The sequence below is a fragment of the Atheta coriaria genome, unplaced genomic scaffold, assembly GCF_025399875.1.
Source record: "Atheta coriaria isolate IRGN ID8LTWV9N9 unplaced genomic scaffold, Caltech_Dcor_3.1 hic_scaffold_9_pilon, whole genome shotgun sequence".
Taxonomy (NCBI): domain Eukaryota; kingdom Metazoa; phylum Arthropoda; class Insecta; order Coleoptera; family Staphylinidae; genus Dalotia; species Dalotia coriaria.
This window is the reverse complement of record NW_027045451.1, coordinates 9,031,361-9,056,071: the sequence shown is the minus strand read 5'-3', so window position 1 is coordinate 9,056,071 and position 24,711 is coordinate 9,031,361. Positions and strand designations below refer to the sequence as shown.

Here is a 24,711-nt window from a genome sequence, read left to right as displayed (position 1 = left end):
GGAATGGAGTTGAAGCAAGTTGAGGCTAGAAAAAGCAAGAACATGACACGTGCTGCCCTCTCTTGTGCAATTCTTTAGTTGAAGATCTGGAAGTGTTGACAATCGCAAAATAAACGAAAAATTATAATAATTTTCTTGGAATATTACAAATATAATATTAATATAAATTATAGTGTTTATAAAGTGTTTGTTTCTTTGAAATTTACATTTTTAAACACATAAATGTACAATCATGCGTACCAACTGTATCATGCACAATCGGGTAAGTTCGCCACAAATGGATGTTTTCAATATTGTAGTGGACTAATCAGAACGTCGAGTTTGAATTTAAAACTTTTTATCGGTCAAAAGTTGTTTCATACCTTGTTCATGTTTTGTTCCACGCGGTAATATCTTCAACGTCTTTTTATCTCCACACTGCCCGTTGTGATCGTACAATTTTACAAGATATTTACTAAACGTGCCACACGTTGCATCAACTTTTGGTAAGTGTTTGACAGTTGTTATATCTTTTAACGATTTTCTTGTCTTTTTTTACTCTTTTATTCCGATAATTGCAAGCGTTTACTGCGCAATTGTGTATTTTATGACAATTCATATTGTTCTCCAGGTGTGGAAGTAACAAAAATGGAACGCATCAAGAGTCGCAAGCGCATCGGCATCGGCAATGTGCAAGAAAACAATCCACGAGCAGCAGTCGCTAATGCGAAATTACCAAACAACTTTAAACCAGTGACTCGCACAGCCCTTGGCAATGTTGCAAACGCCTTGAAGACATCTACAACACCCACGCCTCTAGCCTCTAGCACTGTCTGTGGCGCTGTTAAGAAAGAAAAAGCATTACTGCTTAAACCAGCGTTTAAAAAACCAGCACCAGCCCCTAGAGCTACCAATGCAGCTGTACCAACCACAAAAGGGCAAGCACCGCGACCACTACTCGCCGCAAAGACAAACATCCTGGAAAAACCTACAAAACCCCAGCCTGTCTTCGCTGTTAAGAAAGAAAAAGAAATTCAGCTCAAACCGGCACACAATGTGCAATTGAGACCAACTATTCAAAACATTAATCTAGACATCGCAAAGACCTTCAAGTCAGGGCAGATCATCGAACGCGTTCCCAAAATCATTCCCGTCCCCAACGGAATTCGTGACGTGGATCGCGAAGCCGACCCGCAACTTGTGTCTGAATACGTCAAAGACATCATGCGACATTTAAAACATCTAGAAATTAAGTATCCGATAACCAAAGATTATCTCAAAAGTCATAAATTGACAGAAAAGCATCGCGCGGCACTCATCAACTGGATTGTTGAAGCCTGTGATTCATTCAAGTTCACAAAAGAGACACTGCACATGAGTGTATCCCTAATTGATCGCTACCTAGCTCGAAATCATCGCATTACAACACAAAACTTACAACTGGTCGGAATTGCCGCCATGCTTATCGCGCATAAATACGAAGAAACAAATTTCATCTCAATGGAGGATTGGGAGTACTGCTGTGACCATGCGTACAAAAACAGCGAAATACTCAGCATGGAGAAGGATATGTTACACAGGATGGACTTTTATGTTGGTAGACCGACATCGATTACTTTCCTACGACGTTATCATAAGGTAATATTGGCGTCGTTGCGGCATCATGAGCTAGGCAAGTATTTAATTGAACTGGCGTTGATGGAGTATGACTTATGCGCGGTGAAACCAAGCATGCATGCCGCTGCGGCGTGTTGCCTAGCTCACTGGTTGATTGAAAAGATGGTGGTAAGCCGGCTGACAGCTGGTCGAATATTTTAATGTATTATTCGGGGTATAAATATTCGGACATTGCGTCTACAGTGATGCGTTTCGCGGTAATGGTGCAGCGTGCAGTGACTTCGAAACATCAGTATGTTCGTAAGTTGTACTCACAAGACAAGCACCAGCGCATTGCTTTGTATACAGGGTTGCGGAGCGCTAGGCTGAAGGCGTTCACCGCTGCGATTGCGCAAACATAACCAGTTTGTATTTTAATTTTATATATTTGTGTGCTAGCGTGATTATTGTATATTGTATTTTTATTATGAAAGTGTTTAAGCGCCATTTCTACTGTTATTATTAATATCGTGATACTCTAATAGACTAATATTGTCATTATATAATTGTGGTTACTTTCTGACAGCTAGCGGACCTTTATTGTTACCTTGCACGGCTCTAGCGTACGCCATCTGGTAGCTTTGCGCGTAACTATCGCAAAACTCACATCTACCCGCCGGGCCAACCGGTCCTGGTTCACCGCGAATGCCAGGTTGGCCTGGTTTACCTGTTTCGCCCCTGTCGCCTGCCCTTCCGGGTAATCCTTCGCCAGGTGGACCCTGTGGTCCTTGATATCCCCTCGGGCCGATTGGTCCTTCACGTCCTACTCCCTCAGTGCCTTTTTCACCCTTGTCACCGCGTTCTCCTGGTGGTCCTTGAGGTCCCATTGGTCCTGACACACCCGGCATGCCTACAAATCCACGATCGCCGGGTATACCAACTGGTCCTGGTGCACCTACACAAAATTATATAATAATTAAATATATTTTGTTGTTTTGTATTGTAATTTTGTTTGTGAGAGTGTTTGGTGTTACCTGGTATGCCAGGTGGACCAGGCATGCCCAAGCTACTAGCGGCGTGCACGCCGGGAGGCCCGCGCGGACCTCTCAGCCGCTTTGTTAGTGACGGCAATTCATCTACAAAGAGTAACTAAGGTGACTTGCAGAACGTGCAGATGTATAAGCAGCATGTTGGTGTGGTTGCCTATGTTAGATTAAACGGTGCAGACAAAATGGCTGAAATGTGTTGAAAAAACAGTAAGAAATTAGGTTTTCGCTACCTGGAGGACCTTGGACGCCGGGTGGGCCGGGCCGGCCGGGTTTTGATATGCCCGGTGGACCCGGCGGACCCTGCAATGTCGCCACAATATCACCTAGTTGTTCTAATGGCATAAATTTACATCAATTTCAATTTTACATATACAACACCCAAATATTATCAATTTACCTCTTAAAACAACCAGACATATCTCTCTAATGTCTGCATCACCAACAGATCGACCCTATATATGTATAAAACAATAAATAACTAAATAAAATATAAAATTTGTTATGTAATAATCACTTACAGATGGTCCTGGAAGACCTGGTAAACCAGGCTGACCATTTTGTCCCGGAGGTCCTGGAACACCTTGTGGGCCATCTTTTCCAGGCATACCTGGAAAACCCGATGGACCGGGAGGACCCATTTCTCCAGCTGGTCCCCTTTCTCCTGACTAAACACAAATATTTGTAAAAATAAAAAATAACCACAAAATATAAATAATAAGATAATTACCAATCCAGTTGGGCCTGGATATCCCCTAGGTCCTTGAACACCATGTGCATAACTTCCCGAATCTATCGCAACTAAATTTTGCGTTCCAGGCTCGCCTGGGGTACCTGGTAGACCTGGCGCGCCATCACGTCCTGCTGTTCCTGGTATACCGTCTTGACCAGGGAATCCTCTCGGGCCAATAGCACCCTAACAAATAATATTTAATAATATGTTATAATATTTATGTAACAAACTTACTGGTAAACCTGGTAAACCTTGTAAACCTCTTTCACCTTTAAGACCAGGGAGACCAGGTAATCCCGGTTCTCCTCTGGAACCATCTCTACCCGCCTGTCCTGCTTCTCCTTTTTGTCCTTGCAATACAGACCCTCCACTTGTGGTCACAACTGGACCTGGTGGGCCTGCCAATCCAGGAACACCCTAAATATTTACTTTTATATTAAAAATTACATTAAAAATATTATTTTGAAGACTTACAGGTGGTCCTCTTAGACCAGGATGTCCATCAGATCCATCAGTTCCTAAAACAAGTAAACAACGTGTAGAAAACAAGCAGAATTGAATTTAACAATAAATTTACCTGGAAACCCAGTGGCACCCTGTTCACCTCTTAGTCCACGTTCACCTTGATCACCCTTTTCTCCTTTCATGCCTGGATAACCTTCCGCACCGGGTATACCAGGTTGTCCTGATAATCCAGGCAACCCTGGCATTCCCCTCTCGCCTTTTTGTGGGACATTTATTACCGGTACTGGTGGAAGACCGAAGTGTAACTCTGGTGCCACAGCTTGTGCAATATACTGTCAATAAATCATACAGAAAGTGTAAAAATTATAATTAAAATATAATTATATATGAAGTATGAAACTTACGGGTATCTCAGAACATTTCTCTCTGTGTGGTTTGGAAGGATCACAACTCATCAACATCCACTGCAAATCAATCTAAAAATATATCATGCATCAGAAAACATAACAAAACAAGTGTTATGTGTATTTTGGGTTGCCTACAGTCTAACCTATGCTATGTCTAACCTATTCTTCTAATATAATCTCTACTACTTTCTGTAAAAACTTACAACATGATGTTTCTGGTACCCAACAATTTTTACCTAATTATAATAACATTTATATTATAATATTCATTGTTAATAAACAATAAACTTACCGGATTTGTAATTTTACTATTTGCTAACTTTGCCACGGATATCTCACCATTTGTATCAATAGGACCACGTGGGTCGAGTGTTTTCGTAGCAATCAACTTACAATCCACGAAAAGTGTTACATTTAAACGCGTAACACCAAAGTGGATTTTATGCCAGTTTTTATCAAACACCTAGTAAATAAGAGAAAATAATTACTATGAATTGTAAACATTTGTATAGTAAATATTTACATTCGCATGCGGGAAATGAACAGTTTGAATTCGTCCTTCATAATTGGTAATAACAAAATCGATAGATGCTTGATCAGCATTCATCGCGATAACAAACTGCGGCCGTTGCTCCACGTCAGTGATACGCAACAAATGCCACGTTGAATTAATTACACGACGATTGCGGAAAGTACAGATGAACGAAAACTGCTCGGGTAAACCTTGTGGAAATACATTTCTGAAACACATTCATCATAATGTTTAACAAGTTGCCTAACATGTCTAAAATGCTGTGAAATTGTACAATGGTAACAAGCGCCCGGCTAGCTCAGTCGGTAGAGCATGAGACTCTTAATCTCAGGGTCGTGGGTTCGAGCCCCACGTTGGGCGATTCGTTTTCCAGTTTTTTTCATCTTTTACCTTGTAGAAAGTGTAAGATCAGCATTCGCATTCAATCTGTATGCTGTTTGGAAGCGGTTGGAACCCCTAACACGCGCAATCCCTGAATTTGTCGAGTTGAGTAGATCCAAGCGGAATTTCCGTATGAAATCGTAGGTTTGTAAATCTTCATCGCCAGGTTTAAAATCGGCGCAGGGGCCGGTAACATCTTCGTCTTCATCGCTGTATTCTGTGGTAACAGAATAATCAAAGTCATCTGTTACTTTAATTAGGCACACGCATTCCAGAAGGTCACACATGTGCTAAATGCACATGCATTACGCTGTCCGGAATAAATTTATTGTTATTTCGATTAAAAGACGATCACAATCGCAGTTAACATTTAGTAAATCATGAAACGAGGACAAGGTAGCCATAAATTTGATAATAATTAGAATTATTTAGTGAAAAATTTAGTTTTTAGACAAAATATGTTATATATTTAATAAAACTTACGTCCATGAGTTATCCCACCGTTTAAAATGCAAGAAAATATAAAGCAACAGCAAAAATATTCCAAACTTTGATATAATCTGAAACAAAATAATAAAAACAATTAAATAACAATTTTGATTGGTTTACCAGATGAACAGACGGCCATTTTTTCTATTTGACAGTTTTGACAGTTAGTTTAACAAAGAAACAGATTTTTATATAAAAACAGTAAAAAACTCTTGCAATTAACTTACATTTTCATTTTGCAGCCACAACCATACCTTGACTATTAAAAAATGGAATATTGTTTAATTTTTTACAGTTTCAAGAGCCGTGCTGTTGTTCTTGCTAGTGTATCACTTTAATAAACTATGTTCTCTTGAAACAAAATGCTAATAGTACTAACCCTCCCCACTTATAAGTACAAAAAGCTTAATGCAAATAACAGAGCTTCCACTGAACACGAACAAAAACGTCCTCAACATTTTTGTTGAATGTGAAGCTGAAATAACAACTTTGATTGGTTTACCGGATGAGCACGCAGCCATTTCTTTTATATTTGACAGTTACCAATCTATTAAGATGTCATTTTTTTTCAGTTGGTAATTTAATATAAAATATCTATTTTAATACATTATTATTAATCATATTTACTGCAAAATAACAATAACTAACAGATAATAGTTTAATTTTTTAAGTTTTAAATGTAGTTACTTTCATTGTAACTTTGGCAAACCTGTCAGTTACTTTCTTGTACTTTCAAGGTCATTCAACGTATGTACAACACCCCCACTTGTATGATTAATCTCTGTTGTGCCTGCTGGCGAGCAGCCCGTCTAACTTGTCTACTTGTCTAGCTTAGTGAGTAGCGCGAGGTGGGCGTCCGCAGCTCGCGTTTTGATCAATCCGCAAACAAACTCGCTTCGAATTCAGTTCATTCTCAAATCTCTCTCTCATTGGTTAAACAATATAATCTTCAATCAACACTCATCGATTCGCATTTGTTTGCGTGCTGTTTATGCAACTGTTCGCTCATCAGTGGTGTTGAGAATACGCGAGTGGGTATCATCGACGCGCCGTCGGCGACGAAAGAAACTATTTATATCCGCCGATCGGTATCATCGCAAAGCGTCTGATGTGCATGTGAAGCACACCACAGAGTAGTGTACCGCACGCCAACGACCTTAACCCATTTCGCCGGAGCAAAAGCGCAGGAAAACAGTGTCGGACAATGTCGAAATTGGCGCAGAACATCCCCACGTACAAGCTGGTTATTGTCGGGGGCGGTGGCGTTGGTAAATCAGCCATCACCCTGCAGTTCATTCAGGTAAATTCCATTGAAGCAACATGTGTGACATGATTAAGGCCTTCAGATGTCTTTATTTGGTGAGGAATTGCGTGCGACAGCCTTGCGGTCGAGCCTACACAAATCACACACATATATTATTAACATAAATGCCAAATATTTAATATTATATTATATTACAGAGCTTTTTTGCACCGGATTATGATCCAACCATAGAAGATTCCTACACTAAACAATGCGTCATCGATGATATACCGGCTAAACTAGACAGTAAGTTAACACCCGTGTATGAATGGTTGCCTAACCACATTTAAATTTATAGTTTTGGACACAGCTGGCCAGGAGGAGTTTAGCGCGATGCGCGAACAATACATGCGTTCAGGTGAAGGTTTCTTGTTAGTGTTTTCAGTCACAGAGCGCTCGAGTTTCGAAGAAATGTATAAATTTCACAAACAAATCCTACGCGTGAAAGATCGCGAAGAGTTCCCTATGTTAATGGTTGGCAATAAGGTAGGCAACCCACACTACACGCAACTAAACAAAAATTAATATAAATCTATTTAGTTGGATTTGGAACATCAAAGAGTTATCTGGACTGAAGAAGCACAAACACTCGCCCGACAACTTCGAATACCCTACATTGAATGCAGCGCAATGAAGCGCATCAACGTCGATAATGCTTTCTACGAGTTAATTCGCGTTGTCCGCCGATTTCAGCTTAATGACCGCCCACCAGCCAAACCTTCGCACAGCAAGAGCAAGAAAAAGAAGTGCTGTTTGATATAAACCAGCGCATGCGCAGACGGGACCCTCGAGAGCTTTAAGTGTAACATTGTGTATCGAATTCGGCGGAAACACACGACGTGCGCGCGCGCATGCGCACGGTTTCCACGCTTTCGGCAACCATTTTAATTTCGAATCTACGTTTTTAATGCATCACACACGCAGCTATAACATTTAATAACCATTGCCAAAAACAAAACGCACTTAAATAAGAGAACACCAAAATATCACGCAGCGAAACGCGCGAAAAGCGAGTCGTGGCGAACACCAATTTAAAACAAATAATTTTATTTTTATAAATATATATCTATATTATATATATACATATATATTAATGTGTAACGTATACTATTCACATTTTACTAGGCTGATTACTATTTTTCTATGCGGCCGGTGTGGAAATTGAAGAAAAACACCGAGGTGTAAAGGTCACACTGCCAAAATGATGATTGAAAAGACAAAATATTGAATATTGTTGTCAATTACTAATCGTAATCATAGCCGTCGTCATAAGCAGCTATTAATATTGTAACTGGAAACAAGTCTTCCGATGATTTTAATTTCTTTTCACTTTCATCACTAACATTTTGATTGTGTTCATTTGATTTTTGATGGTTAAACGATTCACGATGCGTAAATAAATGTGTCATAACAATGCGCATGCGCAGTTTTGACTAACAATTTTATTATAAAAATATAAAACCATGTGATAGACACGGAGACACTGTTTACACACATCGATGTCTAAATTTACATTTACATTAAAGCTTAGATTTACTGACAGTATGTACAAGATGGCCGAGTTTAGGCCGGTATACATCTAACACGTAGGATAAATGTACTCTGGGTTGCCTACATGTAGGCGCTAGGCACGATCACAACTATACTAGTGCACAGAGATGCTTACACATTGACAGGTTTATGAATTTCGAGCTGTTCGGGTTTCTCCGACCCGCTTTGCCATCCGGAGTCGATCGTGGCATCACTATGACTGCTCTGACCACGCGGTTCGTCTTCACCACCGCTGTGTGCTTCATTATAAAGCAATCCAGCTGGATTGGTGCCTAGATTTTTCATCAGGTTAGAAATTGACACATTGCGGCGTTGTTGGTTGCCTATCTGCGGCGCGAAGTAGTTTTGTGCATATGTCAAGCCGGATATTGTAGTTGTGAGATTAGATGATGGTCCGGGGCTTGGACGATACCCTTGGCTTTGTTCTTGTATAACTTCATATTGTGCATCGGGTGCTAAGAAACTTTCATCGTCATAATCGGCTGTGCAACATTCGGTTGTAGGCGTGACGCAATCATCGGTTGTTTCCGTCATAGGCGTTTGCACAGACGAAGCCAAACTATTGCTGGAAATGTCTTTGGGTATACCCTGCGGTGAACTGTCAAGTGGAAGTGGTAAGGGTAGACGCGAACGCGTTGACAGCCGAATGGCATGAGCTACACTCCCATTGGACGAACCAGTGTATGACTCTAATGGCCGCTCGTGACTTTCCTGCTCATCTTGATTAGTTCCACGTTTCTCCGTCGCTTCATCATACAAAGAAGAATCCTGGCCGTCATTTCTCACTGAAATATTACAACAGCTTGAAACATCCGCGAAATACACCTCGGATTCGGTGGGTTCCATCTTCTGCGGGCTGGTTTCCTGTTTCTGAAACGCCGCATTCTCGACACCTTGCAGTCTCGGCAGAAATCTACAGTTATCTTCTTTTGTGTCATTCGGTTGCAACGCAGGTAAGTTCGGCTCGTGATACTTATGCTCCTCTTCCTTAGGCGTGTCCTCTTGGAATACCTGCTTGACATTCGTGCGACACGCAGGCGTGGGCGTTGCGTTCTTCATAGAAGACATATCCATGCGTTTCTTCACTTTACGCACGGGCAACGTGTGAGAAATCCGCTCGCCATTGCTAGACGTATCCGTATGATCATTACCATCATGTTGATGGTACTCCACCTCACCGGTATTCTCATAGTTATCTTTATGACGTGACCTACGCTCTCTGATCTCCCGTTGGAAGTCTTGTAGATTCCTTAGGGACTCTTCATTCATTTGACAGTGATTCTCATGCGCGTGATGATGATGCGCATGCGCAAGCTGGTGTACATGATGGTACCTCGCCGGGGACGCATGTAAACCCCTCCGTGCGGGTGAATTAGGGTTGGAATATGGTGGGGTGGTCCCCAAACATATACCCCCGGCGGATTCCTGTCCAAAACACTGTAACTGCCGGTAGATGACACTGGATTACCATCATCGCGATTGGTGAACCCATATTGACTATCAGCGCTTGATGCGATGCCTTGGTAAGTTAATGAATTGTCTCTGGGTGAGTCCTGGGTAGGGTTTCGAGTCCATGGTAACCTGCGCCAGTTCCATCCACTTGCGATGCGGTTTTCATTGGGTAGATCTTCACCAGGGTTCGGTGAGTAGAAGTTACCTACACGACCTGGCGTCCAGAAACGTTCGCCATTATCCCAGGGATACATCTGTGGTGGGGCGGGTACTATCTGTGGATATCGGCATTCATCACAACAGCTGCAGTATGTCGGCGCGGGCATGGGTGGTCCCCGCATTGAACTTGGAGCGCTTGTAGGTGGCGCTCCATGTTGTTGATAGAATGATCGACAACGTAACTCCAATTGCTCCCAGTACATCTTCTTACGTTCATGGCTACAAAAATAACCTTAATACACAGTTTTTATGTTGATGTTGTGTAACTAACCTCAAAAGTTGATAGACCAACATGCAGGAGAATATGCAGACGAGAATACCGCTGACAGAAAGACCAAACATTGCGCGTAGGCATGTGTAGAGGGCGCCATGGATGACTTCACAATCCGGCGTGGAATCAAACACGAAGCGCATGCCTTCATCAGTTTGCGGGTGGGCTTCCAACAGCACAGAGTAACAGGTACAGGTGCGTGTTTTTGGGTGTAAACACATTCACGCAGGGTTTGCAGGCGATTCATATGGATGACAGTTGTTGTAATTGTCACCAGCACACATGTCAACGCACAGACCAAGCAGCAAACTCCACAAACCTTCAACTAAATCAAAATGTAAGTAAAATCAGTGATGGATATAATTTGAGGTTAAGTTACTTACAAGATAACTATATCGATTTTTCTTCTAGCTAAACTCATCACGCATAATCCAGTCAGTATCAACTATAAAACAAAACAAAATAATTTTTTAATTTTAATTAATAAATAACTCTACTCGTATTATGTTTAGGTTACCATTGTGGCCGGAACAAAAGTCGGTATTGTTTCGAAATAGCCCAGTGTTGATGTATATGATCGCAGCAGGAAGTACACAGCAAGGAAAAGCGCGCCGAGGATGGTGGCCAGGCCACCACAGGCACAACACCAGAAGACATACTTGCGTATTCGTCCACTGTTGGGGCTTGCTGTAATAAAAAACAACGAAACAAAGATTAGCAGACGTAAAATCATAAAAGTTGAAGGTTTGATTGCATACCGGGTTGCAGCGTGTAGGGTAATGGTTGTATGGGCACGTGCCCCACGTGCGGCACGTGGTACTGCACCACCTGCATCACGGGATAGCCGTGCATTTTGTTTTTTGTGTGTTCAGAGAATCAACGCGATGTTTTTCGGGGACGACGCGATGGTAAACTGGTCGAGCGCAGGACAAGTGCATCTTCACGCACGGGATTTTCATCAATCCAGAAGTGGATTTGTGGAATTTTCGTTTTATTTTATTTATTTTGGTAATTTTTTATGTTTTTAACCTGGTTAAGTGATATTTTATTTAAATTATTATTAAAATAAGTTTTTATTGTTTTTGATGTGTTTAAATCATGATTTTCTTATGTTTTTTATTGTTCTAGGTCCGGATCTGTGTTGTTACCATGACAACTTTAGCTCTTTCTCTCGGATAGTCGATATTCTACCCCTGTGCGCGGGCAACAGGCTATTCTACCCTCCCCTCACCCCTAAATGAGTATAAATATATACAATGTGTTTAAAATACTCACTGTCTCTTTGTCGATACCGTCCACTCAAACTACCATCATATCTGGGTCGTGGGGTGGTCTTGGTGGTAATGCCGGCGGTAACGGACTGATTTCTATCCGATCATCCGCCTCAATCTTCCTCTCCGGATCCTGTCCGCCATTTTCCGTATCGTTGACGTTCTGCAAATGACATGTGCAGTTCGCCATTGTTTTCGGCGCTTGTGGCGCTGGTGTATGCACATGCACATGCACCTGACTAAGCGCATGCGCAGCGGTGTGTTGATAGTGTTGATGAGCGTGCGTATGTTGATACTGTATTGATACAGGCGAGATTCGCTCGCGGTCGCGTTCAGTCTTATTGGTTTCGAGTTTATCAACGCCGCAATGGCAGCTGATGGTGTCGCTCGACTGGTAGGCGTGCTCCAGGGGCAGCGGCTTGAGATCCGATGGTGACGGGGACGCCATTTTGATTTGATTCACATCTAATGGTAAAATAAACCAGGGTTTAAGTTAAAGGTTAAAGTGTGTGCTGATGGTGTGGTGGTTTGAAGTACACTAAATATAAATTAACAGATTTATTTCCATTTCCAGGGGTTGTTCTTGGAATATCTGGGTGGGGACGAGGTGAATTCCTCAACGTTGGCGTTCACACCAATGATAATCACACCTTTTCGGCGTTTCAAAGCGTTTTTGTGAGGATTTCGGTGCGCAGGTAGTCGGACCTGTGCGTGATCTACCTGCGTGCGTCTCACATAACCTAAATTCAAAGCTATGGGTATCCATTACAGAAATTCATGGTGTTTTTGTGATTTTGGTATATTTACTACCTACAAACGTGGGAATTCGCATTTTCAGGAGTAATGTCATAGAAATCATTGTGTTTGGAAGCCATTCAACCACTTTTGATACATCAACGCATTGTTGCATCACGCATCGTTGCGGAAATTTGTATTGAAAGGGATTTGAATGATTTCTGACAATAAGGGCACATTTCACGCAGGTGTGCAATAAATTCTTATATCTACGACAGGCGTGTGACCAAAAATTCAGAAAATTTTCCCTAAAATCTTAATTTTCTAACAGATTTTACACAAAAATAAAAATTTTAAGTGCTGTGGGACTTAAACACACATAATGCTCTCAACCACTTGACTTTCCGAAATATTTTCGACTGCTTGAAGACTCAAAACAGCCCAAAAACTAAACGGTGAACCGAGCGACGCACGTTTTGTAATTATTGGTTTTCGTGTGATGATGATGCTGCGGCGCCGCCTTTGATTCCACACCGAATACAAAATTCATACACGCACGTCCCGCAGAGGTAAGAAGAAGTCAAAGTACACGCAGTTGAAAGCAGCAGACGAAGACGCTGAGATGAAGAGAACGATAAAAGGAAATGCGAATGAGCGGCCGGACGCGCAAAGAGCGAAAGAGATTGAGGAGCGTAGCAACAAGTAAATACATTACAAGTAAACCAAAGAAAGGTGAGCCGGTGAATAGGAATCAACAAATACATACTCATAGGTCATAGAAACTTACAATTTTCATAAATTTTACTCGAAAATCCTTGTTTTCTGCGGATTTCTTCACTTTTACTACATTTCAACACTGTATCACAATGGATATTATCAGTCACACTTTCACAGCATGTTTTTGTGCGTTTATTTCACAGTGAATAAAGTTTTAAGGTGGATTTACGCGTGAAATCCTCCGATGGCCGCTGTGGGTGCTTCAACGGTCAGTGTGGAACGGTACAAACCGGGCATTGCACGCCGCAAAGCGTTGGTGAAGAGACGCGCGAAGCAGGCGATGACTTGGGCCCGTTTGAGCTTTTTCTTCGACGCGGCGAAGCGCGCTCTTTCCGTGAACCTTGGGTTTGCTTGGCGCTGGCTTGGAGGCAAACGTATCGGACGATGGAATGCGGCTGCCCCACCACTTCACTTCTTCATCACTTCTTCGTCTGCTGTGCAGCTGCCGTCGCAAATGGTCTCAATAGCATCTCGGACTGAAAGGAACACAGCTTATCGTGGTACTAGGTACAGTGTAGTTGGGAATTACGATATTGCGAGGTGTTGAACAAAAAATAAACAAATTGGCATTTGTTTAATCTTTTATTAGCTGATTATCAACTCAAATACTCTGAAAATACGTGCTGAAGTTATAAAAGTTGCATTGTAATTTTTACGTATGTTGGGTTGCATACCTACAACAATATGTCAAATGTCACCGTCGATGTCATGTCTTCAAAGCAATGATTGCTAGAAACAGCTAGAAATGCAAATATTTCCCATCGTTACACAGAAAAATGTATATTAGGCAACCAGTTATACACATTTTGGGTGTAATACCAATGATTTTATCCTATAACACACTGTATATTGAATGTAAACTTGTTGCATTTTCCTGAATATCACATTGCATAATTAGACGTCGTTAACCGTGGTCGGTATTGAAAAAGAAACAAGTTAGCAGAATCGGTAGCAAGTCGGGGAAGGTTAAAAGGAAGCTTTGCGTGCCGAGTGTGCGTAGAGCGTGCGTGTCTTTCGTTTTTTTTTATGACAATAATTACGATAATAATGCATGCGCTCAAGTGCGCTCGAAACTGCAAGTTGAAGGTCGTCGCGGCATGCGATATGCAGATGGGTGCAACGGGTGCATCCTGCATCAGTATAATTATCCGGCATTCTCTGCGTTTCTGTGTTTCCCACACAAGAATTGCACCCGTTTTTTTTTCTTGTCGCATTTGCTAATTTTATTACGGCTATTACACGCACAGTCGTATATTATAAACGTTTACTTCTGAAAATGAGACAATTAGATTAATTAAATGAGAAGTAACCTAATTTGCAAATAGTTTTATTGTGTACTTTTATTTAATTTAATAATTTTTACTTTTTTCGTTAAAAAAAAGCAAAAAAGTGAATTTAAAAGCAGAATAAGTCTTCAAAAACATTTTAATTACCTCAATAGAACTTATAATAAACCTCTTGAATAATTTAACAATAATTATTCTTAATTTATCACTGAAAAAGCTACTAAATATCAATTTTATAAATTTAAGATCACAGTAAAATCCATAATGGAAGTAAACTCATAATTCAAGTTAGGCAACTTCTTTTACACGCAAAAATTTTTAAAAAGCATTTTTCATGATATTTAACCAGAATTAAATCATATTATTCGTTAAATAAACCACTAAATCAATCTAAACTTAAAAGAAACACGTAAATAACACAAAACAAAGCCATAATTATTTATTAAATTGTTTAGTACGCAACTATAGACTCAACACGTTGTAGCCCACTCTCTGGAAGGGATGTGTACACACGAGCGTAGTTCAAGTGTGTGGAGATCGTAGAGAAGCACAGCGAGTAAACCAGCATAAACGGTTTGTGTTATCTGTCATTCCACTCAATCCACACTCATTCCGCTCGTAGAAACGTCAAAATATGTAAGAAAAGCGAGCGTTTCGTGCGTAGCTATTTGTTATTCCGTGTTGTGTTTGGTGAACTTTTACATTTCGCGTCGCAGGCCAGAGTCCCGTGCAACGCAATCTTTGGGATCCACATCCCACCGAAGACGATGCCCGCACATCAACGTGCGACGACGTGATCGGATGTAGGCCCCTCGCAACCGTTCGCAATGTATTTCCCGATCGGTTGGCCTAAAGTTTTAAAACTGCCTGATTTGGGCGACACGCGCCTGAAACAGGTCACGTCCAATAGAGATCGAATTTTATTTGCCATCCTCACAGACGACGCGCTAGCGATTTGGTTTTGTAAGGTAAACACACCACAAACATCCCTTATTTAATTATTCCATTACCGTCGTTCATTTGTTTGTTAATTTGTTTTGTTGTGTGGGTTGCAGCCATGTGTGCCAATTGTGGTGCACCGAAGATCAAGAGACTCGATAGAAAATCTAGGAACAAATCTTTTAGTTGAATGGAAACCAGATTCCAGTAAACTGGTGATTGTTGTAAGTTGTGTAACACAAATTATTCAAACTGATTTAATACTTGATATATGTTTTAGACATCAGAAGGACATTTACTATTTTATAGTCTCAATGTCATCTCTGATCAAAAGGGACTTTATGTCCAAACTGATTCACCACATGCAAATCTGCGAAGGGACAGTGCAGAGCTGTTCATTAAAGAGATCATTCCACCTTTACAATTATCATTGGTAAGTTTTTAAAAGCAAATATTGTGTGGTTTGTTCAATTGTTAAGTGCTAATTGTATTGTTCGCTGTGCGTTCACAGAGCGAAGAGGCGATGGTATGGGATGGGAAAATCACGAGCATTGTGTGTATTACAATGACGGAGGTGATGGTTGCCACTAGTAATTCACATGTGTTGAGATACCGCTGGGATGGGACGCAAAACCGCGACTATAACTTAGATTTAAGACGGATTCCATTTTGTATTAATCAACAAGTATCCAAAGGTAAATTTACAAATATTTTTCAATGTAGCCTTCCTGTAACACCCAAACGTGTACAACTGGTTGCCTAATATTAATTTTTTTGTGTTGCATCGAAAAATATTTTTATTGATTGTAAATTAAGAATTAATTTATATGTTAATTACAGCTGTGCCAATTGTCGAAGAGAACACTTATATAATAACCATAGAATATTCTCCGCTAGTGGGAGGCTTCGCAATCGTGCTGAACGACGGCCGGGCTGCATTTCTAACGGCATCGTCTCTACGCTTCGATCCTAATGTAAATACCTACATGATTTATGCATGCTGCATACACGAAAACCATTCATGCTGTTTGTTTTATTTTATAGCAAGTACAAGGAATTTGGGCACAAGGCATCGAAGACGCGACTTGTGCGAGTGTCAATCACAAATACCGGTTGATAACATTCGGACGTGCAAAGTATGTGTTAAATTAGCATTTATTACCAATATTAATGTACAATTTGATTGATGTGAATGAATTTTTAGTTCCGAGTGTGTAGTTTATCACATCGATGAAAGTACCGGTGGCTTAGCAGTCTCGCATCACTGCGTATTAAGCAGTAAAGACTATCCGGGATGTCCGGGCGCCGTTACGGAACTAAAATGGACGCCCGACGGCTGCGCAATGGTAGCCACGTGGAAGAATGGCGGCATTGCGATGTGGTCAACATTCGGCGCTTTATTAATGTGTTCATTGGGTTGGGATTACGGTTTGCATGTGGATTTACAAAGGGATAATCCATTACATGTTGCATCGATGGTAAAAACAACAAAAACTTGTAATACCAATAAAATATCACATTTTTATTCAACTAGGAATGGGGCACGGAAGGTTATCAACTGTGGATGATCCGTAAGCAGTTTACAAAAGACACATGTGATAACATTCAAGATCCGAATGCGAATCCGGTGACGCCGGAGGAAGTCAACGGTGATAACGACGATGACAATTTTACGACGAGTTTAATTCAGCTCGACTTTGCAAAGAGCGCGCTGACGATAAATCCATGCATGGTAAGCGTTTTTATTTGAGTAGAAGCTACACATTTAAATTTGAATTTTTGTGCGCGGAGAGAACTCAAGGACGTTAGTGTGAAACCACTGTATCGAAATTATAGAGTCATCAAAGTCATTTATACTTACAAGGGGAAGATAAACTCTTCATCAATTCAGCGGACACGCTCATCAAGATATTCTCCGATCGCACTGCGAATAATAAAGATGAAGGTGTGTTTGGTGGCGATGCGTCGCCGGCGTCAACGAAACCACTCGCTGAAGGTCGACAATGGCTTGTGATTCCTGTTCCGTCCACGTATTCAGCAACCAACTGGCCGATACGAGTAAAATATTCATCCGCCATCTTGAAATATAATATATTTATGCATTTTTTGATTATAGTATTCGGCGATTGATCACGATGGTCAAAACATGGCGATTGCAGGCCGTACGGGTATTGCGCATTATTCCATGCTCACGCGCAGATGGAAACTCTTCGGTAATGAGAGCCAAGAGAAGGATTTTATTGTCTCAGGCGGTTTGTTATGGTGGCGCGATTATGTTGTACTCGCCTGTTATAGTATCATCGATAATGGTGATGAGCTGCGTTTTTATCCGAAGGATTGTAAGCTGGATAACAAATTCGCGCGGATTGTACGCGTCGCATCACCGATTCTGCTTATGAATAGCCTGCAGGACACTTTGGTGACTTTCGGTTCGGATGGACAAGTTGCCATCTGGAATATTAAACAGATTGATGCAGCTGGTAATGTTGATGTGTCAAAATTACAAGTTGTTGATATCTCCGCGCTTTGTGTTCATCCAGCTTGTATAGTCTCAATAACTCTGACAACTTTACGAGCTGAATCCGGACGCGGGCAGAATCAAAACTCCGAAAGTTTGGTGCTTAACGTCAGCGGACGTTTATTGTTGGTGCAAAGAGAGACGCGAAATGGCGGCAAGTTTACGTGTTCAATGCCCACTGTGTTGGCTGGATGTGTGGAGAATGTTTGGGTCCCGGAAGGCGGAAAGCTGACAAGGTGCATCTCACTGAAGCGTTGTGGTTGTTTTGTGGTGCGCATGGCATGCGTGTTTGGTTGCCGCTGTTTCCACGTGACGGTGATAAAAGCCACACGTTTATGTCGAAGCGTATTATGCTGCCGTTTCATTTGCGAATCTATCCGTTGGCGATTCTATTTGAAGATGCAATCATTCTCGGCGCTGAAAATGATACGGTTTTGTACACGACGGATTCCAATTCGCCATTTTCGCTGCCGTTCAGTGTCCTACAGAGAACTGTAAGTAGTTTTTAAGCATGGTTGTATTTTAAGTTATGCAACCCGTTTTGTTTTTGTGTGTAGAGTCAAGTCTATCTGCATCAAATCCTTCGACAATTAATTCGACGTAATCTTGGTTATCACGCTTGGGAAATCGCGAGAAGTTGTACAAGTTTGCCGTATTTTCCGCACTCGTTGGAGTTGTTGCTGCATGAAGTGTTGGAGGAGGAAGCGACGAGTAAGGAGCCTATTCCAGACGCGCAACTGCCGAGTGTGATTGAGTTTATTATGGAGTTTCCGGTGTATCTGCAGACAGTGGTACAATGTGCTCGCAAAACGGAAATTGCTCTGTGGCCATATTTGTTTTCAGCTGCTGGCAAACCAAAGGATTTATTTCAAGAGTGCATGGCTAAAGGACATTTGGACACTGCTGCTACATATTTAATTATTTTACAAGTAAGATTTTCACCGGTAAAATGTAATCAACGTATAAAAATGTGTTTTAAATTTGTTTAGAACCTTGAAACCTCATCAGTAAGTCGACAATATGCAACTTTACTCTTAGACACAGCGCTAAACCAATCAAAATGGGAACTCGCCAAGGATCTGGTCCGTTTCCTGCGCGCCATTGATCCCAACGACGTGGAATCCCCGCGAAATTCGATGATCATTCCAAACAAACTCAATCTTTCACAGCCAGCAACTCCGGTTTCACCTAACGCCGAAGACATTTCATTGGTCCTCGGTAATGTGCAGCGCGTGCGCAGTTACAGCACATCCGTCACACCAAAAATCAACGAGAAGAATCAAATCACACCGCTGAATGCGAACTCCATTGCTGAATCACCGCTAGTTCAACGAAGAAAAAAGAGCATGCCAAACAGCTCCAGTCGAAGTGAAAATCGTGACTCAACTAATAGCAACACAGCCGAAGAGTTCTTCATTGATGTTATACTGCAACGACATGCGCGCCGACTGTTGGCGCATCATAAACTCACCGATATGGGATACTTCGCCGCGCATCTTGATTTCCATCTTGTCGCATGGCTAGGTAAAGAACGCGAACGCGCCGCGCGGATTGACGATTTTGTTTGCGGTTTGAAACAACTGCACGATGATTTTTCATGGCCATATCCCGTTCCACATGGATCACTCAGTATACCACTGAGTAGATCACCACCCGAGAGTCCCAATATCGACGAAAAATTCAAACAGTTGCATATGGATTGTAACAATCACACGTCGTCCAGAGTCGGGGATTCTGGTTACATTAGTTATCAAGGCTTGTATACGGGTTTGTACACTCCTCAGAACACTCTGGAGTTGTCATCGCAGGTGACTGAAACACCTAGTGAGCCGGAACCGGATAGTCCTAATACCGCGATTGAGAGGAATTCGTTTAACGGAATGATACGAACACATTCGAAAAATTACGAGTCATTGCGCAGTAATGGCGGCGAAAAGCGTGTGTTTTTGTATGATCCACCGAGAAGTAGTATTGGTGGATACAGGATGATGGAAACGCAAATTCGGGCGAATGCTGATGATACAATGAGTAGTATCAGTTCGGTTTGGGGTGAGGACAGGGAGTACATTGGGACGAGTTGTAGCAGTGAGAATTGGGAGGTGCCTTCCACGCAGGTGCTGGAACAATTGTCAAATGCGGGAAGTAAAGGATCACAACGTTCGGAAGTACAATTAAGGTATATTCATATTTTTACGCTTTAATTTTACTTTTTTAAATAAATTGTTTGTGTTTTTAGATATTTATTGCAGTTATTTATGGAAGCAAGTTGCCTGGAGTGGTCCTTACTGATTTCAGTACTGCTCCGTGATGCCTTGGCTGTTTTACGAACAGTGAACGCAGCGAAATCGCCGGATCAATCAATCGAGTCCGTCAAACGACTCAAACAAGGTCTGCAAATTCTTCATTATTGGACAGACACCCAATGGTAATAAAATACAATAGTATTTAGAAATCAACAGCTACTAAATGATTATTATTTTATATTATTTGCAGTTTGGGTTATAAGCCTTTCATGTTAGCAATCCAGAATCAAATCTCCGTCCTGTCGACGATATTGGCGACGAAAATCCAGCACGAGCAGATCCTCGAGCATCAGCGCGTGATCTCCGCGACTTTGAGTAAAGTCTCCGTTGCTCCCATCCCACGCTCTCGGAAATCAAGCGCGAATCAATCCGAAACCAACTCTAAAGACCGTCTGAGTGTTACCAGCGTCAAGGAAGAACCGGATATGAGCCAATTGTCCGCGAATAGTCACGATGAGTCTTTACCTCAGCGCGAGGCACTGCGGCGTGCGCCATCCCCGAGAGCAATTGCACTATTTCTTAAGAAATTACGGATCTTAAAAATAAATCATTTGTTGAATGTTCACACAGAATTAACAACTACTATTAAGTTGATTACTTGGCCGGGTGCTCTTATGAATTGTTAACCGTAAGTTTATTGGGTTTTTGGGGCAGAGTTTTAATTGACAGTTAAACATTGGTTATTTGCGCACGGAACTAATTTTATTCGCTGTTCATATGATTCTAACGAAATTTCTATTTATCTTAGTACAATGATAACAATGAATGTTTGTTTTTAATAGGTTGTTTAGTATTGTTGGTGACTAGCTGTATTAGATGTCAATTTCTATAATATTTATTTACACAATCGAGAACGTACTAATTATAATTGTATTTATAGCGTTTGATCAGAAGTGTACTAGAGCCTAACTTTAATCAATTATGTTATAACATTGCGAGCTGTTGAGTTAGGTTAAGTCGACTCTGACGTAACTCGACTTAACCTTACTTAATCTGATGCCAATTTGTAGCAACAAAACCAATAATTAGCATAGCAGCAATAATCAATCAAAGTGCATGAAGCTAGATATCAGAAGCATATAGAAACGTAGTTATTTTTGCTATCGGAACTACTATCTTAAGTTTTTGGTGCGTTGTGCAATCGGAGGATTCATTTAATATGATGTGAACTGACTAGAGAAATCAATTTACGTAAAGAACGCTAGCGGAAATGGGAAGGAAACTGTTGTCAATTTTGAAATGCAAGTAATTCGTCCTTTAACAATTTAATTCATATGTATAATAATACTAATAATATATAAACAGGAGTAAAAATGAGGAGATAATTAATACTCGCGAACGTTTTGTGTTCGATATAATAATTCGGTACATTTGGTTGAGAAACGCAATAATTCCTTATTGTATCCGATGTAGTTACTTGTTTATACATAGAAATATTTATAATGCATATATTATATTACTAATTGATTAATCAAGCAAAAAGTAATGCATTTCTAGTGTTATTTAGTGAAGAATGATGTGATTGTCAGCATGAGGTAAATGATGAATGCGAGGCGATCGATGCACATTCCCAGCCTGATCCAGACGTCCTGCACACGTGTCCTGCGTCGGGTTGTTTCCATTGCGGCTGGATATGCGCATGACACTTGCTGTCAAAATGAAAAAAAATATATCTTCATATATAAAAATGAATTGCTGTTCGTTAGTCTCGCTAAAACTCGAGAACGGCTGAACGGATTTATCTTATCTTGGTCTTGAATTATTTGTGGAGGTCTAGGGATGGTTTAAAAGGTGAGAAAAATTCGAATAATTGCCGGGAAAATCCTCAAAACAGCTCTTTTCTATAGAATAAAATTTGACATTGAGATTCAATCATAGTTATAGTTAAATAGTTGAATTCCAGATGGCGCACTGAAGTGCATTATTGACAAAACTTTATATAATTAATTTCTTTAAATTAAAATTGCTAATTTTATTGATAGAATTGACTCTTGCTACGAGTATGTCTAGAACAAGAGAGTAAAAACGAATTACATTTTTATTAAACACGGCCGGAACGAAGTCGCGGGCAACAGCTAGTTTTATAATATTTATTTTAATTTAGTTTAATTTTAACTTACCGGTGCTAATTCTGGTAATAACAGTAGCTTTTCGACGAGTTTACTCTTCACAATACGCCCGATTATATGTGCTGGTTCAAACAATTGCTTGTTTCTTGACAAATTGATAACAATCACACTGATTATCAAGTTGAGGATATTTGCGAGCATAACAGCACTGTATCGATAGACTAAAACAATTAAAAATTATTAGAGTTGTTTGTTTGGAGTTAAGTAAAGTACTTTACCGATAATAGGAATAATTTCTCGATGCCCTGGTAAAACAATAGCCAGCCCAATGGACGCCATACTTGTTAATAGAAACTGCGCTGCAATAATGGATACTTTCATGTAATCAAACGGCGAACACCAGAAATTCATCAACATCATAACTGTGATAACTAAAATAATAAAAACAATACACCACTTAATTTTGTATGTATTTAAATAGTTTACTCAATAATGGTGTTTTGAATGCCGTTTCATACAGACTTGTTCTCCGTTTGATTGTAATCCGTAATTTTAACGATTGTGGCATTCTTATGTAAATATCAGGCGAATTCTTTGGATTGGATAATTGATATATGTGGATATTTGGTCCTTCTTCAATATACCACTCGGAATCGTAGTTATTTGCAGTCTAAAAGGACATAATTGATTTTAAGAGTTAAAATTTAATGTGTACGTTGTAAGTTGTGTTACTTACTAATTGTATAGTATCACTGGGCGCTGTTATAGCAAACCGTACGTAATTATTTTGCCAGAATGGTGTGCTAAGATAAATCTCGCATTCATGGACATCATTTGGCCAGTTTTCTATGCCGTTTAGGCTGCAAAACGTTGAGATATCGAAAGATGGCTGCCACAATATTTGCCCATCGTGATTTGCAATTAATGTGTTGCCTATGAATGGCTGGAGATGATCTAAATCAATTCCACTGAAATAATAATATTAAAAACTTTTAAGTTCAATTTGGTTTAAATTTGATTACTTGCTGACAGTGATTTCCGGTTTCCATATTTCGTTATGTTGCAGTAGAACTGTCTTTATATTGCTGTAGTTTTCCGGATTCCATCTGATGGGATTAAAATTCCATGACTAGAATATTAATAATTGTAAAATAACAAAGCTGTGTGTGTGTGGTTAACCAAATATTAATAACTTACAAAGTTAGCTCGCCCTTTCAAATTGAGAATTGATTGTTTCTCATCCTAAAAAATACGCGTGTTAACGAATATTCTAAATTAATTTTTATGTACTGAAGTACCAATGAAACATACTGTGATGTTAACTGTATGTTTACTTTGACATTGTCGTTATGTGATTCTTTTATATTCAAAACATCCTCCCTTAATCTGTCGATTTCTGTTGAAAAGCGTTTCTGTAAAATTGCAAGCGTTGTATGAGAAGTTGCATAGCGTCATAGCTGCATTTTAGTTAAATATGTGCAATCTTTACTTTCGTATCAGTAACATTCGCATTCGGTCGAGGGCAATCGTAAAACCATTTGATTTCTACATTTCTCCATCCAGCTAAAGTGAACACGGTAACCGGTAACAATTCTGTATCTTGCCAGGACATGAAAGCAACTTCTTCACCATCTTTCCCAACGTCAATTAATCCATCTAAAATTTAAATTTAATTTATTGTCAATATATTGTAGGATTTGATGTTTTACTTCGATAAATGTGTATCCAGAACCCGGTAATATCTACAGCCGATAAAAGTCCTTTCTTTCTATACGAAACTCTCACACTGGCTTTTTGTTTTCGGCGAATATCCGAGAATGTGTTACCGCCAGCGCCGATAACGATTTCATATGCTGGATCATTCGCCTTTACATCAGCAGAAGTGGCGAGCAAAATATGAGCTTCGCTGACGGCCAACACGGCAATATGCAAATCGACCAGCAATTCCGGATCTTCCGATTCGGCCAGATCGAAAAATGTGTTGTATCCACCCTCGAAGCGTGTGTAGTAAATTTTACAATCGTTGTAATCTAAACATAAACACTTATGTTGTATTAGTGAATCTTAATTATGTTTCGGTTTTTTACTTGTCACATTTTCTTTGTAGAATTTGCCATTAACTTCTATTACACAAATAAAAAGAAATAAACTCTTAATTTGGGAGCACATCTTCAGCCTGACCATCACAATGATGAATAACAACTAAAATTTAATTGTTATGGCATTCAGGGAATGTTAAAAGACTGAAAACCTTGAAAATCGGTTGTGATAATTTCTATCATATTTCCTTTAAGTGAGAAGCTTTGGAGGATGTGCTATACGATAAAAATGAGTGTGATAACATGAAAATATAAACATTTATTCTATTTACAAATGGAATTGCAGTTGC

At 40.3% G+C, this 24,711-nt stretch overlaps 6 protein-coding genes, 1 long non-coding RNA gene and 1 other non-coding gene across 11 annotated transcripts; 5 read left to right on the top strand and 3 right to left on the bottom strand.

The window, feature by feature from the left end:
- The first annotated feature begins 13 nt into the window (after positions 1-13).
- On the top strand, positions 14-1,997 carry LOC135799518 (G2/mitotic-specific cyclin-B2-like). Its single transcript, XM_065312645.1, is given in 3 exon segments — positions 14-485; positions 611-1,764; positions 1,767-1,997. Coding segments are annotated over 2 exon segments (1,368 nt in total). The 5' UTR covers positions 14-485; positions 611-627.
- On the bottom strand, positions 1,780-6,372 carry LOC135799517 (collagen alpha-1(IX) chain-like). 3 transcript variants are annotated; one of them, XM_065312643.1, is made up of 16 exons: positions 6,338-6,372; positions 5,856-5,887; positions 5,623-5,699; positions 5,149-5,356; positions 4,750-4,966; positions 4,519-4,689; positions 4,430-4,462; positions 4,224-4,295; positions 3,932-4,151; positions 3,829-3,872; positions 3,589-3,771; positions 3,352-3,537; positions 3,143-3,289; positions 3,022-3,076; positions 2,855-2,956; positions 1,780-2,530 (listed from the first exon to the last, which is right to left on the bottom strand). In XM_065312643.1, exons 2-16 carry the CDS (start codon positions 5,861-5,863, stop codon positions 2,148-2,150), a joined length of 2,106 nt encoding a protein of 701 aa, XP_065168715.1. In that variant the 5' UTR covers positions 5,864-5,887; positions 6,338-6,372; the 3' UTR covers positions 1,780-2,147. The 3 variants fall into 3 exon arrangements, with proteins under 3 accessions (XP_065168715.1, XP_065168714.1, XP_065168716.1); XM_065312642.1 differs by lacking the exon at positions 6,338-6,372 and having other exon boundaries at positions 5,856-6,290; XM_065312644.1 differs by lacking the exons at positions 4,430-4,462; positions 6,338-6,372 and having other exon boundaries at positions 5,856-6,289.
- On the top strand, positions 5,046-5,118 carry TRNAK-CUU (transfer RNA lysine (anticodon CUU)). The gene has a single exon. It is a non-coding gene; the product is annotated as a tRNA-Lys (tRNA).
- Positions 6,373-6,422: 50 nt separating the features above from the next.
- Positions 6,423-8,347, top strand: Ras64B (ras-like protein 2). Its single transcript, XM_065312650.1, has 4 exons — positions 6,423-6,928; positions 7,090-7,177; positions 7,230-7,417; positions 7,472-8,347. Exons 1-4 carry the CDS (start codon positions 6,833-6,835, stop codon positions 7,691-7,693), a joined length of 594 nt encoding a protein of 197 aa, XP_065168722.1. The 5' UTR covers positions 6,423-6,832; the 3' UTR covers positions 7,694-8,347.
- On the bottom strand, positions 7,962-11,318 carry LOC135799515 (uncharacterized). Its single transcript, XM_065312641.1, is given in 8 exon segments — positions 7,962-9,876; positions 9,879-10,372; positions 10,425-10,632; positions 10,635-10,749; positions 10,808-10,827; positions 10,830-10,869; positions 10,942-11,111; positions 11,183-11,318. Coding segments are annotated over 8 exon segments (2,424 nt in total). The 5' UTR covers positions 11,277-11,318; the 3' UTR covers positions 7,962-8,593.
- On the top strand, positions 10,627-12,705 carry LOC135799521 (uncharacterized). Its single transcript, XR_010550016.1, has 5 exons — positions 10,627-10,761; positions 10,836-10,858; positions 10,937-11,432; positions 11,553-12,166; positions 12,270-12,705. It is a non-coding gene; the product is annotated as an uncharacterized lncRNA (long non-coding RNA).
- Positions 12,706-15,035: 2,330 nt separating this feature from the next.
- Positions 15,036-21,743, top strand: Rich (Guanine nucleotide exchange factor subunit Rich). The gene is given in 15 exon segments (XM_065312733.1): positions 15,036-15,461; positions 15,549-15,656; positions 15,713-15,865; positions 15,944-16,127; positions 16,273-16,406; positions 16,477-16,568; positions 16,637-16,910; positions 16,967-17,164; positions 17,269-17,490; positions 17,549-18,178; positions 18,181-18,444; positions 18,508-18,879; positions 18,940-20,126; positions 20,187-20,375; positions 20,444-21,743. Coding segments are annotated over 15 exon segments (4,584 nt in total). The 5' UTR covers positions 15,036-15,320; the 3' UTR covers positions 20,880-21,743.
- Positions 21,503-24,567, bottom strand: LOC135799585 (acetylcholine receptor subunit beta-type unc-29-like). 2 transcript variants are annotated; one of them, XM_065312734.1, is made up of 11 exons: positions 24,410-24,567; positions 24,032-24,352; positions 23,812-23,978; positions 23,621-23,734; positions 23,520-23,564; positions 23,345-23,451; positions 23,059-23,290; positions 22,809-22,992; positions 22,601-22,753; positions 22,374-22,543; positions 21,503-21,902 (listed from the first exon to the last, which is right to left on the bottom strand). In XM_065312734.1, the coding sequence occupies exons 1-11, from the start codon at positions 24,504-24,506 to the stop codon at positions 21,753-21,755; spliced, it is 1,740 nt and encodes a 579-aa protein (XP_065168806.1). In that variant the 5' UTR covers positions 24,507-24,567; the 3' UTR covers positions 21,503-21,752. The 2 variants fall into 2 exon arrangements, with proteins under 2 accessions (XP_065168806.1, XP_065168807.1); XM_065312735.1 differs by having other exon boundaries at positions 22,845-22,992.
- Positions 24,568-24,711: the final 144 nt, after the last annotated feature.

Coding starts and splice junctions, on each gene's coding strand:
- LOC135799517 (XM_065312643.1), bottom strand. Junction 4,690..4,749: donor TTCATTTCCCGCATGCGAAT/GTAAATATTTAC, acceptor CTTATTTACTAG/GTGTTTGATAAAAACTGGCA. Junction 3,077..3,142: donor CAGGTCTTCCAGGACCATCT/GTAAGTGATTAT, acceptor ATACATATATAG/GGTCGATCTGTTGGTGATGC.
- Ras64B (XM_065312650.1), top strand. CDS start 6,833: ATGTCGAAATTGGCGCAGAACATCCCCACGTACAAGCTGGTTATTGTC. Junction 7,178..7,229: donor TATACCGGCTAAACTAGACA/GTAAGTTAACAC, acceptor TTAAATTTATAG/TTTTGGACACAGCTGGCCAG. Junction 7,418..7,471: donor TGTTAATGGTTGGCAATAAG/GTAGGCAACCCA, acceptor AAATCTATTTAG/TTGGATTTGGAACATCAAAG.
- LOC135799585 (XM_065312734.1), bottom strand. CDS start 24,506: ATGGTCAGGCTGAAGATGTGCTCCCAAATTAAGAGTTTATTTCTTTTT. Junction 24,353..24,409: donor CTACAAAGAAAATGTGACAA/GTAAAAAACCGA, acceptor GTTTATGTTTAG/ATTACAACGATTGTAAAATT. Junction 21,903..22,373: donor TATTACCAGAATTAGCACCG/GTAAGTTAAAAT, acceptor TCATTTTGACAG/CAAGTGTCATGCGCATATCC.